The sequence below is a fragment of the Phoca vitulina genome, unplaced genomic scaffold (assembly GCF_004348235.1).
Source record: "Phoca vitulina isolate PV1807 unplaced genomic scaffold, GSC_HSeal_1.0 scaffold11, whole genome shotgun sequence".
Taxonomy (NCBI): Eukaryota; Metazoa; Chordata; class Mammalia; order Carnivora; family Phocidae; genus Phoca; species Phoca vitulina.
Genome location: NW_022589714.1, coordinates 47,319,525 through 47,343,524, shown reverse-complemented (window position 1 = coordinate 47,343,524; position 24,000 = coordinate 47,319,525). Strand labels below are relative to the sequence as shown.

General features: G+C 46.8%; 1 protein-coding gene and 1 non-coding gene across 6 annotated transcripts in view; one reads left to right on the top strand and one right to left on the bottom strand.

Moving 5' to 3' along the window:
• On the top strand, nt 1–73 carry TRNAK-CUU. Its single transcript has one exon. It is a non-coding gene; the product is annotated as a tRNA-Lys (tRNA).
• Nucleotides 74–3,035: 2,962 nt separating this feature from the next.
• Nucleotides 3,036–24,000, bottom strand: part of TCP11 (t-complex 11) — a 26,611-nt gene continuing 5,646 nt past the window's right edge. The window contains exons 2-10 of one of the 5 annotated variants that reach the window (XM_032410192.1): nt 22,527–22,655; nt 19,631–19,751; nt 14,277–14,397; nt 7,190–7,410; nt 5,881–6,017; nt 5,407–5,624; nt 5,133–5,314; nt 4,185–4,348; nt 3,036–3,469 (exon numbers count right to left, since the gene is read on the bottom strand). In XM_032410192.1, coding sequence (XP_032266083.1) covers nt 3,237–3,469; nt 4,185–4,348; nt 5,133–5,314; nt 5,407–5,624; nt 5,881–6,017; nt 7,190–7,410; nt 14,277–14,397; nt 19,631–19,751; nt 22,527–22,641 — 1,512 coding nt within the window. In that variant the 5' untranslated portion in view covers nt 22,642–22,655 and the 3' untranslated portion in view covers nt 3,036–3,236. Of the gene's footprint in view, nt 3,495–4,184; nt 4,349–5,132; nt 5,315–5,406; nt 5,625–5,880; nt 6,018–7,189; nt 7,411–14,276; nt 14,398–19,630; nt 19,752–22,517; nt 22,656–24,000 lie in introns of those variants that run through there. The other 4 variants (XM_032410190.1, XM_032410193.1, XM_032410191.1 and 1 more) reach the window with 4 other exon arrangements.

Below are 24,000 nucleotides of genomic sequence, written 5' to 3'. Positions count from 1 at the left end.
ACCTGGCTGGCTCAGTCGGAAGAGCATGTGACTCTTGATCTCAGGGTTGTGAGTTCGAGCCTCACGTTGGGTGTAGAGATTACTAAGAAAAAGAAAACTTAAAAAAAAAAAAATCTGCACAGTCCTGATGAAAGACTCAAAAAAGATCTAAATAACTGGAGAGATATACCATATTCATGGACTGGAACTTTCAACTTTGTAAAGATGTCAATTCTCCCCAAATTGATACACAGGTTTAACATAGTATCTATCAAAATTCCAGCAATTTTTTTTGTAGATATAAACAAGATTAGTCCATGGAAAGGCAAAGAAACTAGAATAGCTTAAAAACAAAACAAAACAAAACATTGAAACAGAAGAATAAAGTGGGAATAATCAGTCTACCCAATTTCAAGACTTATTATATAGCTACAGTAATCAGTACTGTGTTGTGTGGAAGAGAGACAGACACATAGATCAGTGGAACAGAATAGAAAACCCAGAAAAGAGACCCAGACAAATATGCCAAATTTATAATGTGCAAAAGCAATTCAATAGAGGAAAGGTAGCCTTTTCAACAAAGATACTGGAGCAACTGGACATTCATAGACAAGAGGGAAAAAAAAGTACCTCAACTAAGTCTCACACCTTACACAAAATTAACTCTAATGGATCATAGACTTAAATGTAAAACAAAACTATACAACTTTCAGCAAAAAAAAAACTTAGGAGGAAATTTTGGAATCTAGGGCTGAGCAAAGAGTTCCTAGACTTGACGGCAAAAGCACAATCCATAAAAAGAAAACCTAATAAGTTGGACTTCATCAAAATTAAAACTTTTGTGCATCAAAGGACACTATCAAGAAAGTGAAAAGACTATCCACAGAATAGGAGAATACATTTGCAAATCATTTACCTAACAAAGGTCTACTATCCAGAATATATAAAGAACTCTTACAATTCAACAACGAAACAACCCAATTCAAAAATGGGCAGAGGACTAAAATAAACATTTTCCACTTAAGACATACAAATGCCCAAGAAACACATGAAAAGATACCCAAGATCACTAGCTATCAGGGAAATGCAAATCAAACCACAGTGAGATTTCATGTCACACCCACCAAGATTTCTGTAATTTAAAAAAAAAAAAAATCGGGCGCCTGGGTGGCTTAGTCAGTTGAGCATCTGACTCTTGGGTTTCAGCTCAGGTGTCAGGCTCTGCACTCAGCAGGGAGCCTGCTTGGGACTCTCTCTCTCTCCCTCTGCCCCTCCCCTACTCACATGTGCACATGCTCCCTCTCTTTCTCTCAAATAAATAGCTCTTAAAAAAAAAAAAAAAGAAATTAAGAAAGAAAGAAAATTTCACCGAAACAAAAAGCAGAGTAGTGGCTGCCAGAGCCTCGGGGGAGGGAAGAATTAAGTGAGAGGTTAACGGGTATGTGACTTCCTTTTGAGGTGATGAAAATGTTCTGGAAGTAGACAGTGGTGATAGTTGACCAATATTGTGAATGTACTAAATGTCACTAATGGCAAGTTTTATATTATGTGTATTTTCCCTCAATGTTAAATATATATCCCTCAAGCCATGGGCAGGATGAAATGGTCAGGATCCCTGTCTCCTCTGTGTGGAAGCATGAGAAAATCAACCTGAAATTTCTAAGAAATGGATCATCCCAGATTTTAATTATGAAGTAGAAAGCAAGGTTCTACTGTCAGCTCAGTGTCTGCATCCCCCACCCACGCAGTCCTTTTCACAGAGGTCCCTTCAGAACACCTCTGCCTCGAAGAGGAGGAGGCTTCCAAAATGTGGACTTTTAAGAAATTCAAATTAATCATTGCAAATCAGAGAATCCATCTAGGCAAGCTTCACTGTTTATCAAACATGCCCTTTTTTTGGGCTTCCCCATCCTGAGGATGTCTATCCAGGCCCTCCAGGGTTTCTGGTCATGGCCACACTGTTGACCCAGCTGTGTCACCCATCTCTCTAGAAAGGAAGTCAGTTAGGAACCAACCCATGGCTGATGGAACTCAAATGCCCCTTCTGTTGTTCTTCCCAGATTCTGTGTGTTACAGGCAGCCCCCTCCATTCCCAAAATGGTGAGAACATTGTTTCTCTTCCCATTACCTTGAGAGCACATAGTGAATGTTCATTTTCTCTTGTCCATTACTTAAAAAGGGCCCAATCTAAGTGGAATATCTTCCTCATTTTGCTGTACGAGGTTGGGCTGGTCTGCGGCAGTCAGCCTGAGGAGGACGGGCTGGATCTCTACGTGCCAGGAGGCGAGCCCGGGCCCTTCCCAGAACCTCTCGTTTGTGATGCCAACAGGAGCTCACAGCTCCAACTGCCACCAGAGCCCCGGACTGGAAAGGGGAAGAAGGACGGCCGCTGTACCACCTCTAAATGCCCACGTGGCCTCTGTCAAAGCGGGGTGTCTAAGCTTAGAGATGAGGGAACAGGAAGCTCACGCAGCGGGAGAACAGGACCAACAAGAGACTTGATGCAAGTCAGTCACTGACCAAACAGTCCAAGCCTCCCCTCCAACTCCTGGAGAGCGGGAAATCCCATGAACTCAGAGGCGTGCCCTCTGCGAACCACTTGCTCACAGCACACAGCCCCGCGGCCTCAGTTTGCCCACCGCCCCCCACCCCTGCTGCAGCCTCGGCCACCGAAGCAGCAGCTGAGGCTCTTACTATTTCCTCACTGCCTGCTGTATCATTTGAAACCCTCAGGGGAACTTGGTCCTCGAAGTGAAGTTTCTAAGAACTTTTTTCGACCATGCCCAAGCCCAAGCTGAACTGGACAAAACGACTTTCTGACTTGCAGAGAAGCCCTTCTGCTCACACTTTGGATAGTTCTACAGGCTTCTCGGAGCCCTCAGAGAGATGCTTTACCCTCAGAGAAATAATGCGAGCACCCAGGTGTCTTGGCTTCTCAGCTCTGCATGCTGAAGGGAGCACCTAGCCCGTGGGGGCAGACTGGGGGTCTTTTGGCTTCTTGGCTAGTTAGGGGCCCAGAGCACAGGGCCCAGACACAGCCGCGGCACAGGAAGGGTGGAGGTTTGCTTGCAGTTCAGAAGTTTATTAGTGAATGAGTTTGGGCCAGTTGGTGCTGACACGCTGCTCACTTCAGCCCTGGTGGACCGGCTGCGGGAGGGGAGGAGGCTTCCTGCTCTGATGTGTCACTGGTGAGGTCACCCCAGGAGAATGCCGAGCTCTCTCCTGGGTCCCACGGGCCAGGCTTGGAGCCGGTACATTCACAGAGACTCCACCTCGGTTTCCAGGGCCTGGGCTGGAGGGATGACGGTTTTTAGGATCTCTGTGTAGTAGGGGCCAAACACCTTCTGATTGTGATGCGTTAGGCTGACAAACTTTTGGCCCAGTTCTGCCAGTTCTGCTTCAATGACAGTAAGGCCTCCGGGGAGGTCTAACAGGGATCGCTGCACACCGAGGACCAGACAGCATTTGAGAAACAAGTGGATCCGCTGATCTGTGAGCGGGGAAGAAGCAAACAACTTTCAGGGAGCCGCACGGCCCCTCCGCTCTACTCACTCAAGTTCTAAGTCAACCAAGATATTTACTAGCCCACCCACCTGGAGATAAGGACATTCATTTTGTTCGCGAAGGGGGCTGCTATCTAGCTCCCAAGGACAAAGCAAAGATCACAAATGAGTGGGCTAGTAAATTTCTGACTGTTCAAAAGATGACTTAAGCCTCCCCCAGTAGATCCTGGTGAGTATCTAACATGAGGATCTTAGACCGATCCTTTGGATGGCTGAAGTTAAGAGCAAGGTCAAGTGCATGCCCTCCATTCCAACAGGGATGAGTCCTTGCTGTGGGAATATATCCTCCAGCTGATTTAGCATCAGCTTCTTGTTGCTGGGAGGTTGGGGGTAGATGTCATGTCTCGGACTATAGTCAGAAAATGACCCAGAAGTCCAGGGATGACTTAACCAGATTAGGTAAACAGGATGTCCTACCCAGAAGTCATGAATTCCTGGGTGCAAACCTTCCTTAGAACCAGAATCAGTCTTTAAACTGAAAGGAATATATTTTCAATCCAGCATTTTGAAAAAAACTAAAGCCTAAACAGTGACTTGCCCAATGATCCTGCTTTTTATTGTTAAATGGTTCAGTAACTGACTTCCAGGGATGGGATCTACCTCTCCCCAAAACGTTCTCACCACCCCCACAGGCATGCTCACCAATGACGCTGCGGACACAGTTCTCCTTCTTGGCAATGTTCTGGAGCTGTCCTATCAGAGATGCTGTGTTGTCACTGCTCAGAGCAGCCAGGCCCATGTTCTTGAGGCTTTGATGGATTTCCTGAGACACCTGTTCACTCACAGTCTGCATAGCCTCTTCAGGCCTGGACCATGAAGGAGAGTAGGCTGGTACCCAGCAGATGGCCCTGGCAGAGGCCCAGAGCCAGGGAAGCCCCATGCCAGAAGCTGGGCCCACTTGAGCAAGAGGGAGACTCCCAGCCCCCCTCCTGCCCTCACCCCCGTCCCTGGCAGCAGCAGGACCCAGCGGGAGGCTCAGTATCTTCACTGTTATGCTCCAGATTCCGACTATTCTCTATATATGAGACCATGTTCTACTTCTTAGAAAACAAGATAAACTATAAAATCAACTCTGGATAAGAGTTTGGTATCCACTCAATTCTTCAGCCCCATGGAACTTATGTATATATATGCATGTACATTTTTAAGACTTTCTTGGTCATTTGGTCATGGTCATTTGTCCTGTCACCAATTACAGTGACAAACTGGGCCTTCTGATTCCTTTTTTCCTCCGATGTGACACCCTGCACACAGATGTTCAATGAACATCGCTGACTGACTAATCAACTCCTGGATATACCTAAGACCAGTCCACTGGCAGGCATCCCCTCAAGGAGAGAATGATTGCTTTGTAGAAAACAAGATCGTGACTCATTTTGTAGTAAACTATCCTCCATACTACCCTTTTTGGAGGAAAGCTTTACTTTTCTTTGTCACAAGTCTCAAGACCATTATGGAAAGATATCAACGATCCCTGTGGACGGTTCCAGTCTTTGTGGCCTGCGGTGGAATGTAAGCAATCACTCGTTACCCAGCTCCGTCTTCCTACCACATGCTACCATCTCTCTAGAAAAGCTCTACGCAGCTCACCTGGAGTCGAACTCCTCCATCAGGTTTTTGGTTATGCGTTTCAGCTTATCCACAAACTGAGGTGAGCCGAACAAAACACTGCCAGAGAAACTGCTGGCCACCAGCAAAACTGAGGCCAGGACGGTCAACTGGTGCAACTGGGACTCCAGCTCCTGCAGCCGGGTCCTGTCCATCAGCAGCGTCTGGGGAAGCGGGGAAGAAGAGGCTGTCAGGAGGAGCCGGTCCAGATGGAGGTCCCAGACACAAAACAAGGCGATGCCCTCCTCGGGCCTACCTCAGGGAACTCTTCATTTGCAGGGTCCCAGAGAAGGAGGTTCAGGAACCCCTGGGACAGTACCATCGTAGGGCTGAGGGGCTCCGGGCTGCCGACTGCCTCGTTTGGAGAGCAGCAGGCCACAGTGGCGGAGTCGGAAGGGTCCAGGCAAGTCGGAAGTGGTGTGGTGAGGTCTGCGGCCGCTTGGGTCAGCCACTTGGTGGTGTGGTCAAGGAGGCCTAGGACAGGAAGAGAGCGGGCAAGCATCTGCGGCATCCGCCTCCCTAAAGCTTCAAGACTAAGGTTCTTTTCACGATCTGCTCCCGGTCAATAAATAAATGCTTTGGTCTGTCTTAGATAACTCTTCCTTCTCCCTCCCCCTTCCTGAGGAAGAAACTTTCTGTTCCCAAGAGACTGAGTACTCTCTAACATCACAGAAGTCAGACCCACACAAGGTCCCATCTTCTCACTCTGGACCTCCGGTTGTTTACATACTTGGCTGTTTATTGAGGAGTTCCTGGAATGTCGCCCGTTCATGCTGGATGGAATGTTCCTGCAGGTGGGGTTGAAGGCTCTGGATAGTATAGTTCACCATGTCCATTTTCATCAGGCCCAGAACCTGGAAGATCCCTCTGACAGAAGAGAAAATAAAATATACTATGAAAGGGGGGCACCTGGGTGGCTCAGTTGGTTAAGCAACTGCCTTCAGCTCAGGTCATGATCCTGGAATCCTAGGATCGAGTCCCACATCAGGCTCCCTGCTCAGTGGGGAGTCTGCTTCTCCCTCTGACCCTCTCCCCTCTCATGTTCTCTCTCACTCTCTCTCTCTCAAATAAATAAAATCTTAAAAAAAAAAAAAGATTCTAAAAAAAATATATACTATGAAAGGAAATCTAGTGAGAGGGGACCCTACAGAAAGTGTCATTAAATCACTGTGTTCCAAAGTGAGGAGAAGCTTTAAAATGAGTCCCACCTCCGGGGTGCCTGGGTGGCTCAGCTGGTGAAGCATCTGCCTTCAGTTCAGGTCATGGTTCCAGGGTCCTGGGATCAAGCCCCGAGTCGGGCTCCCTGCTCATCAGGGAGCCTCCTTCTCCCTCTGCCTGCCCCTCCCCCCACTCATGCATTCTCTCTCTCTCTCTCTGATAAATAAAACCTTTAAAAAAAAAAAAATTAGTCCCATCTTCTAAATTTACAAAAAACGGCACTGTGACTGAGGGGACTCAGGACCCCAGGCCCAGAGTAAGTGAAAAGCAGAGTGAGGAACAGAGAAGTCTCTGGACCTCGAAGCCTCCAGGCTAGCTCTCGCTCCACACGCTCATTCTATCATCCTTTTTCAAAGGCAGAGTCAGCAAGAGGAAACACACACCAGCAGGCTGATGAACCTTTCTGGGAAGGGGGACCACAAGTGACAGCGTATCTGAAGCAATCTCTGCGCCAATCACTCTCTTCTGTTCTTTTCGTTTTTTTTTTTTAAACTTTCTGGGTCTTGGTTTCTCCAACTATTAAATAGGGATAACCTCCCATCCCTGTCCCCTCACACTGTGTAAACTGCAATAAGAAAATCTGGGGAAAGGATGTTTGAACTCCTTGGAAGGATCACACAATGTTTTATAATATGATGTTACATAGGAGACCCAACCAAACTAAGGCCATCTTTGGGAGAAAGGGAAAAAAGCTAGTAGGCCAGCAAGGAGAGGACTGGTCAGGCCTTCAGTAGGGGAAGACCCAGCCAAGACGGGGCTATAATGGAGTGTCTGGCCCAGGGGCTGAGGCGGGTTCGAGGGACGGCAGTCAAGTTTCACACCTCAGTAACCGAACAGGGTCTGTAATGTTCTCTAGCTTCTGCACGGCTTCGTCTCGAACTGGTGCGCACAGCAGAGTCATCATGTCAAGAATGTACTTAGAGAGAAGAGGGACATTGAGGGCCCCGTGTTCTGCTTTCCGCCCGAGGAGCCCCGTGTCCAGCGCTTCTTCAATCTCACTCCGTAGGCGGCTCTGGTGCGGTAAGAGCAGTGAGAGCAGGATCTGCCCAGGAGAGAAAGTCAAAGGGGGGGCTTTGTGTGTGGAGCCCCAAACCTTCTCTAATGCACAACCCCTTTAGCCAAAGACATCAGCCTGTCTTTTAGGGACCAAGAAGTGGGGTCCCTAAATTTTCCAGAGAATATTATTTATCTTTGTTGAGAGGCCGATGAGAGTTCGAGGCTTTAGGGGATCAATACAGCCACGGTGCATCATTTTCTAGGCAGAATGAGATGAAGAGACAAGTGACATCAAGGAGTGTGGATAAAAGAAATGCAAAGTACAATCAATATAAAATACACGTCACATGGTGATGAGAGACTCTTAATTTTATTTACTTTTTTTTATTAAAGATTTTATTTGACAGAGAGAGAGACACAGCGAGAGACGGAACACAAGCAGAGGGAGTGGGAGAGGGAGAAGCAGGCTTCCCGCTGAGCAGGGAGCCCGATGCGGGGCTCGATCCCAAGACCCTGGGATCATGACCCGAGCCGAAGGCAGACGCATAACAACTGAGCCACCCAGGCGCCCTGAGAGATCTTAATTTTAAAAAAGTGGGCTTTATTTCTTTGAGGGAGTGCGAGCGCTCATGTTGTGGGGAGAGGGGCAGAGGGAGAGGGAGAGAGAGGATCTCAAGCAGACTTTGCACTGAGCAGGGAGCCCAACAAAGGGCTCGATCTCAAGACCCTGAGATCGCAACCTGAGCCGAAACCGAGTCAGATGCTTAACTGACTGGGCCACCCTGGTGCCCCAATGCGGGCATTTTTTTTTAGATGATTTTACTTCAAAGAGCAAGGAAGAAATAGGCCAAGGAACAGTTAAGAGGCTCTGGAAATAGCCTATTAACCCCAAAACATGATTTCCCTGTGAAGAGAGACTCTCTTATTCTTCTCTGTGCCTCCATAACATACAGAACGTGGGGGGGAGGGGGGAGGAGTGGGGTTCAATGAAGAGTGTGTTGTCAGAGCAAGATGCCCAGCTATTTAGCTTCTCCACGCTCTCTACTGAAAATGGTAAACTATGCCAGTTACCGGCTGGAGGCTCTTAGCGCCGACTGCACCCTTCAGGGCCCACGGAAACAGGACCAGGCCCTCGAACTGTTTTTCCTTTGCTGGCTGGCCCAACAGTAAGTTTTGTTAGCAGAGGGTGCTAAAGAGAGACTGCGCAGCGAAGAGGTCTTCCCGCCTGGCCCTGCTGAGCTCCTCCGCGGCACGGTCCCGCGGCACCGCGGCTTTGCTTGGCTCGAATTACTGTGGCGTCCTTCTCCTGACTGCACCCTGACTCATACGAAACCGGTACCGGGGGTGAGGTCTGACTCAAAAGGCCCTATCCCCGTTGGACCTGATGAGCGCGTGTAGCAAGTACTTTTGATGCCTTAGGAAAACGTGCAAACTACAGGATGGCAGATAAGCCCCACAAATGTCAGCGGCCTGTGGCCTCAGTGAAGGTGCTAGAGCTTCAGTGGTCTGCACCTTGTCAAGCTTTTCCCTCCCAGGTGAAAGACAACTCGCTGAACCTCAAACCACCCACCATGAAAAAGGACGCACAACGCTCATAGGTCTTTCTGGATTTCTGAGGCAACACATACCACGTTTGAGTTTGCTCCTGCAACACTCATCTAGGGTCACTCATCAGGCTTCCAGTTTCAGGTGGGAACCAGAGCCAAGAGCAGGCTCTGCAGCGAGTCCAGGCCGCCTACAAGCTGCGATGCCATTTGGGCCGTGCGACCCAGCAGGTTCAGTGACACTTACTGTGTCCCCGGCAAGTAAGGGTGCCGTAACAGCCTCTGGAAGGCGCCAAGACAGCATCACAGCAAGACCTCTAGGACTTTAGGGCAGATCTATGCCCTCTTCCGCAAATCACTATTTGCCTTTTGAGAAATGGTTTCTGGCTTGCTCCTGGGCTTTTGCAGAAGTAAACATCTCACCGTAGGATACGGGGTGGCCGTGTGGCCTGAGCTTCCCAGGAGGAACTAGGTGTTGTCTGCCCCACTTAACCATAAGATGAGGCCTGTCCCACAGCACTCTATCACCAGATGAAATGGCCTACAGGAGACCAAACATATACTGCGATAGGACAGACCTACAGAGCAGAATACAATAGAGAGCCCAGAAATAAAACCTGGAGATGTGATCAAATAATATTTGAAAACAATGTCAAGACCATTCAATGGAAAAAGGACAGTCTCTTCAGTAAATGGTGCTGAGGAAATTGGGTATCCACAAGTAAAAGAATGAAGTCAGGGGGCACCTGGATGGGTCAGTTGAGCATCTGACTCAGGTCGTGATCTCAGGGTCATGAGATTTCTGCACTGAGAGCAGAGTCTGCTTAAGACTCTTTCTCTCAGGGTGCCTGGGTGGTTCAGTTGGTTAAACATCTGCCTTTGGCTCAGGTCATGATCTCAGGGTCCTGGGATCGAGCCCCGCATCAGGTTCCCTGGTCAGCGGGGAGTCTGTTTCTCCCTCTTCCCCCCACCTCATGCTCTGTCTCTTTCTCTCTCTCAAATAAATAAAATCTTAAAAAAAAAATCTTTCTCCTTCTCCTTCTGACCCTCCCCCACTCTCTAATAAATTAATAAATCTTTAAAAAAATTAAGTTGGACCCTTACCTTACACCTTATAAAAATTTTAACTTGGGGCACCTGGGTGGCTCAGTTGGTTAAGCGTCTGCCTTCAGCTCAGGTCATGATCTCAGGGTCCCGGGATCAAGCCCTGCATCAGGCTCCCTGCTCAGCAAAGAGTCGGCTTGCCCCTCTCCCCCACCCCACCCCCACCCCACGCTCGTGCTCTCACTCTCTCTCTTAAATAAAATCTTAAAAAAAAAATTAACTTGGGGCACCTGGGTGGCTTAGTGGGCTAAGCCTCTGCCTCTGGCTCAGGTCATGATCCCACAGTCCTGGGATCAAGCACCGCATCAGGTTTCTCACTCAGCGGGAAGCCTGCTTCTCCCTCTCCCTCTGCCTGCCTCTTCCCCTGCTTGTGCTCTCTCTCTGTAAAATAAATAAATAAAATCTTAAAAAAAAATTAACTCAAAATGGATCAAGGACTTAAACAGAAGAGCTAAAATTCTAAAACTCTTAGAAGAAAATAAAGGAATAAATCTTCATAATCCTGGATTTGGCAAGACAGGACACCAAAAGTAGAAGGAACAGGCTAGATCAACTGGACTTCATCAGGAGCAAAACTTTTGTGCACAGGACACTATCAAGAGGGTGAAGAGACTACCCACAGAATGGGAGAATATATTTGCAAATCACTTACCTAAGAAGGGGCTACTGTCCAGAATACATAAAGAACTCTTACAACTCAACAAAAAAAGACAAACAACCCCATTTGAAAATGGACAAAGTACTTGAGTCAACCTTTCTCCAAAGACAACCCAGAACTTGGGCACTAAGCACAGGGAAAGACGCTCAGCACCATTAGCCATCAGGGTCATGCAGATCCAAACCACAGTGAGATTCCTCTTCACACCCACCGAGATGGCTATAATGAGAAAAGGAAAGCAGCACTGGGGAAAATGTGGGAAAGCTGGGACCTCACACCCTGCTGGTGGGAATGTACAGTGGTGTGGCCACTGGGGAAAACAGTTTAGTGGCTTCTCAAACTCAGCAATGCCACCCCTGTGTATATGCCCCAAAGAGCAGAAAACAGGTGTTCAAACACAATCTTGTACACGAGTGTTCATAGCAGTACTACTTGCAATAGCCAAAATGTGAAAACAACACAAATGCCCATCAACAGATGAATGGATAAACAAAATGCAGTATATCCATACAATATATCCATCAATGGAATTTTACTGGGCTATAAAAAGGAATGAAATTCTGACCCATGCTCACAACATGGACGAACCTTGAAAACATTATGCTAAAGTGAAATCTGCCACATACAAAAGGACAAATATCTGATGATTCCCCTTATATGAGGTAGCTGGGGTAGCCAAACACACAAAGTATAACAGAGGATACCAGACACTGGAGGAGGAGGGGAATGAAGAGTTACTGGTAATGGGTACAGTTTCTGCTTGGGAAGATAAGAACATTCTGGAAATGATAGTGTGATGGTCGCACAACGTTGTGAATGTACTTAATGCCACTGAATTTTAACACTTAGAAATGATTAAAATGGTGGGGCGCCCAGCTGGCTCAGTTGGTAGAGCATGCAACTCTTGATCTCAGGGTCGTGAGTTCAAGCCCCACATTGGGCATGGAGGCTACTTTAAAAAGAAAATAATTAACATGGTAAAAATTTTGTTATGTATGTTTACAATTTTAAAAATCCTAAAAGATATAAACAACTAAGCCCAAATAAGATGCCATTCCCCAGGGAGGATGAGCCAGCCACCTGGTGGCAGATGATTTCTTTGAACCTCTTCCATCGTGGAGGGGGCAAACTCACCCTCACTGGAACAGACACATATTCTGGATGTGGATTTGTCTTCTCTGTCTGCGATGCTTCTCATGAGCACCAACATCTGTGTACTTACAGAATGCCTTACCCACTGTCCCGGTCCTGGCATGTCCCATACCATTGCATCTGATCACGGAGCATTTCAGAGCAAAGGAAGTGCAGCAATGGGTTCATACCCACATACCCCTTGAATCAACAGGCCTTAACTGAAAAGCAGAATGGCTTATTGAAGACTTGATTACAGCATGAGTTGAGGGACAATATCCTGAAGGGAAGAGGTTATGCCTTGTAAGATGCAATATATTCTTTGAATCAAAGACCATTATATGGTGTCATTTCCCAAAGCCAGAAAACATGGTCCTGGGAATCAAGGGCTGGAAGTAGGACTGGTTCCTTTTACTTTTATACCTAATAACCTACCTGCAGAATTTCTGTTGCCCATCCTGCCAACTTTAGGCTCCGCCGATTTGGGAGGAATGCTTGCATTGGTCCCAGTGAATGAGAAGATGAGACTGAACCTGGTCATTTTGGGCTCCTTATACCACTGAACCAATAGGGTGAAAAAGGAGTTATTCTAGTGGCTAGAGAAAATGATCCTGAGTACGGAGAAACCAGGTTGATGCTACACAATGAAGGCAAGAAGATTCTGAGGTTCTTCTCAGTACTTCCACACCCAATGATAAAGGTAACTGGGAAACCACAGCAAACATACAACAGCAGCAAAATGCTGAAGGACTCAGACTCTTTGGCAGTGAAGGTTTGAGTCACTTCGGCATATAAAGAAACCCAATCAGCTGAGGCTCGGGCTCAGGACAAGGGAAATATGGAATGAACAGTAGAAGGAAGCCATGCAGATCCACCATAGCCATGTGACCAAGTACAGAAACAAAGACTGTAAGTTTTCTCTTTGCCTGTCACAGGCATGGGTTTATTTGTCTATGCTGCCCATTTTCTTCTTCTCTCCTTCTCTTCCCACTATTATTTTACAGATTGGTTGTTGGCAGTTAACTTTACAATTAGGCCTTAAGTAACAGAATATTCAGCGGCACCGTGACTGAGTTTGATAGCAACCGGCACAGTAGCTGTAGGAGCTGTGAGTCTCCTCATTTTATGGAAAGAACGAGAACTTGTAAGACAACTGGATCTTAGCAGGTAGAAATAAGAGATTTTTTTCAAAAATTGCAATGTGTGTGGACGGGTGCGTATGGAAGCTAAGCAGCCAAAGGAGGGGAATGTGACAGTTACCAATTCATTGTCTCTCAGTTCCAAATCCATCATTCTCTTCTCTGCTCCGAGAAATGGAGTAAGTCCTTTAAATATTTTTCCTTCCCCAGGTGGCACAATTGTTAAGCTTCATCTGTAGAGGGCACTATTAGTTTTCTGGGCTGCATAACAAATTCCCATAAACTTAGAGCCTTCCAACAGCACACACATTTCTTTCTTATCTCACAATTTCTGTGGGGCAGGAGCCCAGCCGCAGTTTAACTGGGCCCTCTGCTCGGGGTCTCACAAGGCTGCAGTCAAGGTGTGGGCTGGACTACATTCTCATTTGGAGGCTTGACTAGGGAGGACTCGGCTACCAAGCTCACTCAAATCGCTGGCAGAATTCGTTTCCTTACAGCTGTAGACTTGATGGGTGGATGCTGCCCTCAGATCCTAGGGGCCAGCTGCATTTCCCTGCCCCCTGCCCCTCTCCAGAGGCCATTCACTGCATAGCCGTCTGCTTCTTCAAGGCCGGCGAGAGGGTTTCTCCGTTCTGCTAAGACAGGAGTCTTACACGGTGAAATGTATTTCTAGGCGCAACACGCCAGCACGCTTGCATACTGCTTAGAGGCAAGTTACAGATCTCGTCCACGCTCAAGGACAGAGGATCACACAAAGGTATGGATCACTGGGGGGGGGGGGCTCACCTTAGGCTGTGCCCACCACATACTACAAAGACATCACAAGAGGCAAGAGCTTCTCCTCCTGGTTCTGGAATACTCACTTGGCATGATGCAGTACGGGTGTGCGGCTTGGCCAGTGGCTGGCTCGTGCAGAGCAAGCGGCTCCTCGTCCGGGCCCAGGCTCCTCGCGCACGGGCAGCTGCCCCAGCCCCCGGCCCCTGCACAGTGGTCAGCAGCACACACGGCCTCCCCGGCACAGCCATGCCGTCCCGGGTCCTTGCGTCTTCTCTCTCAGCCCTAGGGGTATGGTGTATTCTCCTTCTATCTGATATTTTCATCTACTTTAGAGTTTTGCTTCTTACTAGTTCAAAGCTCTTGTTTCTTCAGTTCCATGTTATAATAATTTTTGTATTAAAACTTCCTTGTTGAAACTACCGTATGATTTCTGTCTACGGATTAGACTCTGACTGATTCATGGACCCTGTTCAGTTAGGATCTGTCAGCCACTGACATTCCAATGACCTTGGGGATGTCTAGGAAACTTACATCTCCAGGTGGAACGTAGGTCACTCACCTCTTTAATTTCTTTCAGAAGTTCAAGAGCACAACTGAAGTCTGGGGGAGTAGCTGACAATTGCTCTTTGAGATGGTCCCAAAAGGCATTGTGCATTGTCTCCTTGACCTGGCCTTCCAAACTGTAAGAGGGTTAAATGAGCAAATTACTTTCTTTACCCAAAAACTGTTAGAAGGTCATTATCTCCTAAGGCCCAAACAAACAGCATTTGATATGACAAAAGACCATCATACTGACAGGAAAGGCCAGGAACTGTGTTTGGGCTGCGACAAAGTTGAACAAGCTGGGGTCAGACTTGGATGTCAAGGGCATCAGTAAAAGCTCTCAGAAGGGCTGCTCACGATTCCAAGCAGCCCTCCCTCTGCAGCAGGAAGAACTCTCCAGGGAGACCAGGCCAGCTGCAGCACGATTTGCATCTGGCCTAGACAGTATGTGACTTAGTTTCCATTTATGCATACATACAGCAATGAACGAAAGCATCTTTTCTTTTCTCACACTCCTAAAATCTAGAAAAGGATTTTCCCTCTTTGATAATACTCAAATATCCATAGGTATTTCTTAAATCAGCAGATCTAAAACTCAATTCAGTATCTTCCCCTTCCAAACCTGTTCCCCCTGTAGTCCCAATCTCAGGGGCACTACCAGGTAGCCAGTCAAGGAGGCCAGAAAGATCAGTCATTGCTTCTTCTAAAAAAAAAAAAATAGAAGCAAAGGCAATTCAATTTAGAAAGGATAGTCTCTTCAGCATGTGGTGCTGGAAAAACTGGACCTCCACATGCAAAAAAATGTATCTAGACACAGACCTCATACCTTACACAAATGGATCACAGACGTAAATGTAAAAAATAGATACCACAGAAGATAACATAGGAGAAAACTAGGTGACCTTGGGTTTGGCAATGACCTTTTAGATACAACACCAAAAGCATGATGATCCATGAAAGGAAAAATTGGTAAACTGGACTCCATTAAAATTAAAAACTTGTGCTCTGTGACAGACACTGTTAAGAGATGAAAAGACAAAGCACAATCTTTGCAGAACATATATCTGATAAAGAACTAGAATCCATGGGGCGCCTGGGTGGCTCAGTCAGTTGAGACCTTTGGCTCAGGTCACGATCCCGGGGTCCTGGGATGGAGTCCCACATTGGGGCTCCCTGCTCAGCGGGGAGTCTGCTTCTCCCTCTCCCACTGCCACTCACCCTGCTTGTGCTCACACTTGCTCTAATAAATAAAATCTTAAAAAAAAAAAAAAAGAACTAGTATCCAAAATATACAAAGAACTCTTAAAACTCAACAAGAACAGAACCCAATTTTAAAATGGGGAAAGATCTGAACAGACACCTCACAAGTCATCACACAGATGGCAAATAAGCATATGAAAAGATGCTCAACATCATGTCATTAGTGAGCTGCAAATTAAAATAACAATGACATACACATCAATATCTATGAGAATGCCCCAATCCAAAATACTGACACCACCAAATGCTGCCAAGGCTGTGGAGCAACTCTAGGAACTCCCATGCATTGCTGGTGGGAATGCAAAATGGTACAGCCACTCTGGAAAACAGTATGGCAGCTTCTCACAAAACGAAACATACTCTTGTCATATGATCCATCAACTGTCCTTTGTATTTAAGCAAATGAGTTGAAAACTTGTGTCCACACAAAAACTTGCACAGGGAGGTTTATAGCAGCTTTATTCATAATTCCCAAAACTTGGAGCAACCAAGATGTCATTCTGTGAGTGGACAAATAAACCGTGGTACATCTGGACAATGGGATATTACTCGGCATTAAAAAGAAATGAGCTATCAAGCCCCAAAAGACATGAAAGACTCTTGAACACATATTGCTAAATGAAGGGAGCCAATCTGAAAAGGCTACATATTGTATGATTCCAATTACAGGACATTCTGGAAACTAATGGAGACAGTAAAAAGATCAGTGGTTGCCAAGGAATCGTGGGGCAGGGAGAAAAGGGTGAACAAGTAGAGCACAGGGGATTTTTAGGGCAGTGATATCACTCTGTATGATACAAAAATGGTGAATACATGACATTATACATTTTTCAAAACCCAAAGAATATACAAAAAATGAACCCTATGGACTGGAGTTAATAATAATGTATTAATACTAGATCATCAACTCTAACAAATGACTTCACGATTAGAAGATATAAACAACGGTGGAATCTGTGTGCTGCAGAGGATGGGCTGTGTGGGAGCTCTGTACTTTCCAATCATTTTTTCTGTAAAACAAAACTACTTTAAAAAAATGTGTATTCAGGGGCGCCTGGGTGGCTCAGTTGGTTAAGCGGCTGCCTTCGGCTCAGGTCATGATCCCAGGGTCCTGGGATCGAGCCCCGCATCGGGCTCCCTGCTCGCCGGGGAGCCTGCTTCTCCCTCTCCCTCTGCCTGCCTCTCTGCCTGCCTCTCTGCCTGCTTGTTCTCTCTCTCGATCTCTCTGTCAAATAAATAAATAAAATCTAAAAAAAAAAAATGTGTATTCATTTTAAATTTAAATTTAAATTTAAAAAAGGAAATGACAGGAATTAATTTTCCTCTCAAAGTTTATTTAAATGATGACCCTAACCTGCAGTGAGACTCGTAAGAGAAAAAGAACCATTTGAAAAGTCTGAGGTTAGACCTAGTCATTGCCAAGTAGCTACTGGTTTTCTTGAATTAAACATCCCCCCTTAAAAAAATACAGTAATGCATGCTCCATGTAAAAATACAGTGATGCATGCTCCATGTAAAACAAACAAAAAACAAGCAATAAGAAGATGAATAAAACAAAAAGTCAAAGTTCCTCTCCCAACACACCACTCTCAATCATCAGAGGTAACTACTATAATCTGTCCAATGGTCTAAGGTGTACTAGAATTGTTCTCAACTCTTTTCTCCTCATCCTATCTATCCAATCCATCTCCAAGTTCCATCAATTGTGCTTCTTAAATGCCTCTGGAATCCATCCCTTCCTCCCATCATCTCTTACCTGGATTACTGCAATAGTCCATTCACTGGTCACCCTGCCTTCAGTCTTGTCCCTTTTTTATCTGTTCCTCACCAATTCATTCTAAAATCAAGGACTTCTGAAATGCAGTTATGACCATGATGCCATGCTCGGGTAAAGACCTTTAGGGGCTTCCCCTCACCAGCAACATAAACCACTTATGGGACCCTTCCAGACATTGCTCTGCCTCCTTTTCCAGTTTATCTCCTTCTATCTCATATCTTGTATCTAGCCACACCAAGGTACCTGTAAAGAACATACCATATTCTTGCCTCTGACATAGTTTCCTCTGCCGGGAACATTCTTTCCCACCTAGACCATCTGGGCAGCACTTATTCCTCCTCTAAGACTCGACTCAAGTCTTCCTCTGTAGGCAGATCTTCTCTGACCCTCCTTAAGCAACTGAGCACTCTCATGAAACTATACACAGAACTATGAGTCAACTGATCAGTCTCTTCTGTTATTCAACTGTCCTCCCTATAGAAACTTCTGACAGTGATGACAGCGTGTTGTTTAGCTATAGCTACATCTCTCTCTATCCCCAGCACTCAGCATTTTGCCTGCCACATAAGGACTCAATATACGCCTGATGAATGAATGCCCAAACATGGGATTTCCCTTTGGGGTGGACGATTGTTATTAACACCATCCTATGCACAGAGAGCCAATTGCCAAAAATGAGTCATGTCAAACTCTATTTCAACCTTTTTCCTGATATAAATTCTGCATGACCTTACGTGAAAACCCAGCTCTGACTGGTACTATTTCTCCTGCTTCATTTCTCCCTCTCTCGTGGCTTCTACCCGCCCCACAGCTCCCTCGCTACTGCCCCTTTAGCAGATCTTCACTCTCCCAGTTTCAATTGTTTCTCCTCTTCTGTCGTCACAAACATATCTAAGCAGTGAGAGAGATGTTAGGACATGTGGGTTTTGGGGAAAACCTGGTCCCACAGAAGCTGTGCTTGGCACCAGGCAAGGGCAAATCAGAGCACGAAGAGGAGGGGAAGTGCGCACCATAGAGAACGGCACTTGAGTAAGAGAGTCCGAGGCTGCCGGATCACAAAAGCATTTAAGGAAACTGATCACAAGCTGCCCTCATTTATCTATTGGTGGGAAATTAGAACGGTTTTTAAAATCTGACATTGAATTTACCCATTTAACTGCCAATAAACCAGCAGAGCCATTCAATTCACACTTCCCAAATGGTTCTCACTTGCTACGACGTCAATATAACTAAGAATCAAAGCGAAGCTTGATGGAGGTGGGAGAGCATTATTTATCAAGAGTTCTGATCCTGATTCATAAATTAAACTGACTTATGGGGGTGCCTGGGTGGCTCAGCTGGTTAAGCGTCTGCCTTCGGCTCAGGTCATGATCCCAGGGTCCTGGGATGGAGCCCCTCGTGGGGCTCCCTGCTCAGCAAGGAATCTGCTTCTCCTTCTCCTTCTGCCTCTCCCCCACTGCTCATACTCTCTCTCTCACTCACTCACTCTCAAATAAATAAAATCATTTTTTAAAAAAAGAAAATTCATATTTTATCATCTGTGGTCATTTAAAAGAGTAACTGGAAGGAGCTATGAGGCAGGGAGCCGATAGGATGACTCCAAAGACCTAGGAGTCCTGATATTCACACTGGTGTAAGCTCATCTCCCGGAGTGTGGGCACAGTTGTCTACCTTCCAGCGAACAAAAGGTAGCCGAGGTGCTGGGATCACTTCGGAGATGAGGTAACAGAAAGTCTGTGGGTTCTGTTTTGGGCACCATCTCTCACACCCTTATTTTCTCACTCACTCTGAGTGAGGGAAGCCAGCTGCCATGTGGCCCGGAGCTGAGGGAGGCTCTGGCTAGCACTCAACACAATGACTACAACTAGAGCGGGAGACACCATGAAACCGAGCCCGGATCTCTGACCCACAGAAATTGTGAGATAACGAACACTGGTTCAGCTGTTAAGTTCTGGAATAATTTGATGGCAACAATAGCTAGCTACCACACACTACTTCCTCCACATCTATCGGAGAAGATCTGAAATCCACCCTACTGGTATTTTATTATTAACAGGGGCTCGCAAAGTGAACATTCCAACAATAATTACTTTGGCTTATTCACTAGTTAAATAACATTTGCTTCTTGACCCTCTAATACTAATAATTATTATTCTTCTATTTAAGTTGTTGCGCCCTCTTAAGGTTTATATTCAAACACTGTATTTTTTCCCCAGTTTTATTGACTATAAATTAGATTATTAAATAAAAATGCTTCAAGTCTGGTCAGAAGCCATTAGTGCTAAATAGCTATGCCAGGATGAATAAAATGGGAAAATCAGAAGAGCTGGTACCTGCTTGGAGGGGAAACCTTTTCTTCCATGTGGAAATCATGATTCATTCCAATCTTGTTGCTCAGCTTAGAAACGTTGTCAACTGTATCTATCAGACCTGTGACAGAAAGATCCTCAGGTGTACACCTGAAACTAATGTTAACATCAATTATATCTCCATTTCAAAAAAAAAAAGAACTTATGGTGGACACAAGTCATTCCGAATTTCTATTTTATTCAGAGACTCACTCTGAGTGGGCCCCAAATTTAGATTCATCAAACTGATCTTACACCAACTCATTTGACCGTTCTAGTCATTTAGGTTTTCTGAACTCTGTGCCTACAGTAGTCCAGCATGGGAGTAAGGGAGGACAAAGAAGCTATTTTATAAATAACAAAAACTAATTACAAGCCTTTCTCTTGAAAAGTAAAGTAATAATTAAAGCAGCAAAGAAACAATAATTTGTGATTTGCAAACATAAGCATTTATCTAAGGGCATTCTGATTCTGCTCTCCTTTTCCTGCCTCTGATGAAAGTTAAATTCTCCACAGAGATGGTACTGAATGGCACCAGTGTCCCTGGTCTCAAAAAGCAGGAGTTCCCAGGTGTTAGGATTTTACAGGCTACTGACATTCCCAAAAAGTTTCTGAGCAATTGACGACAACTTGCCAACCTTTTGTTTTACCAAGCGTGGACAGTGAGACAAGCAAATAAGCAAATAAAAAAATCCACTCTACCACCACCAAACCATCATTTCATAAAAGAATAGCTTAACCTCCAAAAAAAACCAAAACCAAAAACACCCCTACTCCCCACCCACACACAAAAACAGAAAGGTAATATTGTCAGGATAAAGAGGAGCCCTGTACACTGAATCAATTTAGCTTTCGAAAAAACCCATTACGTCTTTATTTCCGTTCACTAAATATTGTGAAGAATTTTGTCATAAACCAGCACTAGCATTTGGGACCCGCCGCTCTAAGTTCTTACTACAGACCCAGCTGAGCCCATTCGCACATAACAGGCACAATACTCAGAATGATCACTTGGTATGTGGAACAAAGTTGCACACAGTAAATCGTGTTTTCTCATTCTCTTTCAATAGCACTTCATAATTTGTCCACAGAAAAATATCTGGTTCCCAGATATGGAGGGGATATAAACGAACGAAGATCGGCCATGAGTTGGTCACTGTTGAAGCTGGGTAATGAGTAAACATGGCTCATCATACTCGTCTACATTTGTAAATGTTTAAGTTGTCCGTAAGTAAGAAGATTTAAAAATGTAAAAAGGAAAAATAGTTATTGTAGAAAAGAGGTTACACAGAATGCCTTTATTCTTAGGAGATACATGATGAAGTTTTTAGAAGTCATGACCCTAACTTTCAGTAAGAAAGGACAAAAATACATATATAGAGAGAGAGAGAGCAAGCGCAATGTGGCAGAATGTTAACAATGGGGGCATTCACCTTTTTTGTTGTTTACTTTTCAACAAAGTTGAACTGCTTTGAAATTAAAAATTAAAATAAATAAAATAAAAATGTATGGGTAAAAGGTGATTGCAAATTTCCCAAAAAGCCACTGAGCCCTTGCTTAGGTAAACATAAAGATGAACTGAACCTTAAGTGGACAGTTGAAGTTCCCTTTATTTTTGCAGCCTCTCCGAAGCCTTTGGTTTCAGCTAAAATGGCAAAACACAGTCAAATATGTAAACAGATAATCCATTAACTCACTAATGCGAAATGAGAAATAAAAGAAAATCTTCCAAGGGAGATTGAGTTATAGCAGCTTACTGAAGGACTGAGGGAAAGATTATCCACAGAAACACTTTCCAACTACAAGTCAAAGTTCAGAGCCTACTTTGACAAGATTGCTGCTCCCAAGTACCGTTGTGCTAGGCAATTCCCAACAGCTGTAAAATTCAGGAAAGGGGAAGGCCCAAAGAGAAATTCGAGGGAAAGTGCAACTAAAGTAGATTTTTAAAATCCAAATCCCAAGGACAAAGAAATTTTCAACATGATACAGTAACTGAACAAGTCAACCTAATCTACAAAATGTCAAATTCTTTTTTTTTTTAAGGGGTAATTTGGTTACTCACTTTAGGGTTGTTTTACCTATGGATTCATTTAAATAGCCACCCGAAGAACTTAAATTGTTTACACTGTATTCACAAAAAATTGGCATTCACCCCCACATCAGGTTCATTCCTATCTAAATAAATTCCTATGCACCAATTTGTCACTTTGGGGCCATTCTGTTAGCCGGCAGCGACCCCACGTGGCCACCAGAGAAACAAGCACAATTCAACTTCAGAGTACCAGGGCCTTGAACTAATTTTTCCCATTTTAATCTTCAAGAGTTTAACTCGAGTTAAACTCTTACATGTGGACAGGTCTTCAGATTGATGCCTGTTTAAATTCTCTAGAGATTACTAGAAGAGAAATGCAGGATGAGTCCCCGTGAGGTTCGACCTACGCAAGTACAGAAGAGACCTGTGACCCAATAGGAACATAAAAGTGCAGAGCTCAAGAACAGAAGCCCAGAGCCGTAGGACTTCCAGAGTCCATGAAGCGCCGAGTGATTCCCATCCAGGATCACTTGGGTTCTTTGAAAGTACCCCAAGTGTCCGCCATTTTCCACCTACAAATTCAAACGACAACAACGATGGCGGTGAACGCGCTCGGCCTCGAATCTTGTCCGATCCAAGTAATCCCGCCCGGGCCACTTCTTCCTCCCAGACCAACCTTCGGGTCCACAGGGGGCCTAGGGCCTGTAAGCAGGGACTGGGTCGGGGGGAGACGAGGCGAAGGGCAACCCGAGAGGCCGGGGAGGGCGACGAGAGGACGGCGGGCCCTTGCTCTTCCGCCCTGCCCCAGGCTGGGCGCCCCCGAGCGGCGACGGGACCTACAGGCCGGGTGGTCCTTGGGGCCGCTCGGGTCTTCCCGGGTCGGTGCTGACGTTTCGGGCTTGCGGGACCGGCACTCTGCATCGCCTGGGTCCTTCAGGGGCACCTTCTCCTCGACGTCCGGCATGTTGCGGATGGAATCTGGGCTGGGGAGAAATGACGCGCCGTTGGCGTCGGGGAAGGGGGCTCTCCAACTGCCGCCGGGGGTCCGGAGCCCGGCCCCGCGCGCCCGACCCGGCCAGACCAAAAGAGCAGGGTGGGCAGCTTCAGGGCCTCTCGGGGCACAGGCGGGACAAAGGAGCCTGGAGGAGGGGTGCGGGGACCCAGAAGTCAGGCCCTGGGCGCGCAACGAGCAGGCGGCGCAGGGCGGGCGGCGCGGGGTGCGGCCCTCCTCGCCCGGGACGCCCGCCTCGGGCCCTCTCCGGCTCCGGCAGCAGAGGGAGCCCTCGGCGCTTCGGCTCCGCGCCGCTCACCTCCTCCCCGGCGACCGGCCGCCTGCTCTGGGGTCGGCGCCGCGGCCGCGCAGCCTCGAGGCCCGGGTCGTACCAACCGCGGCGCGGCGGCGGGGGCGGGCGGCCGGGAGGGGCCTGACGGCGGCGCGGAGGCGCCCGGGCCGACCCCGCGCGCACCCCCGCCCGCCCGCCCCGCCGGGGGCGCCGGGTGGGAGAGTCGGGGCTTTGAGAACAAAGCGCCGCCCGTCTCCCGGGGCAACGGGCGGGGTCACGTGGCCACCCCGCAGGCCGCCGCCCGCCGAGGCGGTCGGGCTCGTGCTGGGTCGTCGTGGGCGCGAAGGGTTCCGTGGTCTGTGGGGCCGGTCTCTGCCGGACATGTCCGGCCCCCCACGTAGAAGGATCCCCTGGAACTACTTAGGGAGAGAGGGCACGCGGTGCTTTGTTTCTCTTCAGCCGGCTCCTGTAGTCCGAGAAACAGGTCCACACCCAGGAGGGCGGTTCCTTGTTAGCACCTCCTAGGGCATCGTGAGAGCCGGGCCGTGCTACCGTTCTACAGGCGTGGAAACCGAGACCCCTGGCCGGCTGCCGGTCCGTGGAGGCTGAGCCTCTGAATTCCGGGCCTGCGCTCTGCTTGGACCTGGGGGCGGCCCTCCTACGCCTGCCTCCGGGTCTGCTCTGTTGCCCCTGAAGTGATGTGAGGACCTGGAGAGACCACCCTCCCCTCCAATTCCTGCACTTTGGGGGGAAAAATGAAAAGGAAGTGTCCACTGCCTACTCTCCTATCCCTCTTTATTAACTGACTTGATTCCTTACAACAAAAGCTTGCTTTAAAAAAATAAAACATAAGATGAAAGTATTGCCTGTAAGAAATCAAGTTCTTATTATAACCCCTGTCTTGTTAATGTGGAATGTGGATTTTTCTTGCACAACTCATGCGTTTTGAAAGGGAAAATTTTGAAAAGGCCTAAGAACCTTTCCTTCCTTCCTTCCTTCCTTCCTTCCTTCCTTCCTTCCTTCCTTCCTTCCTTCCTTCC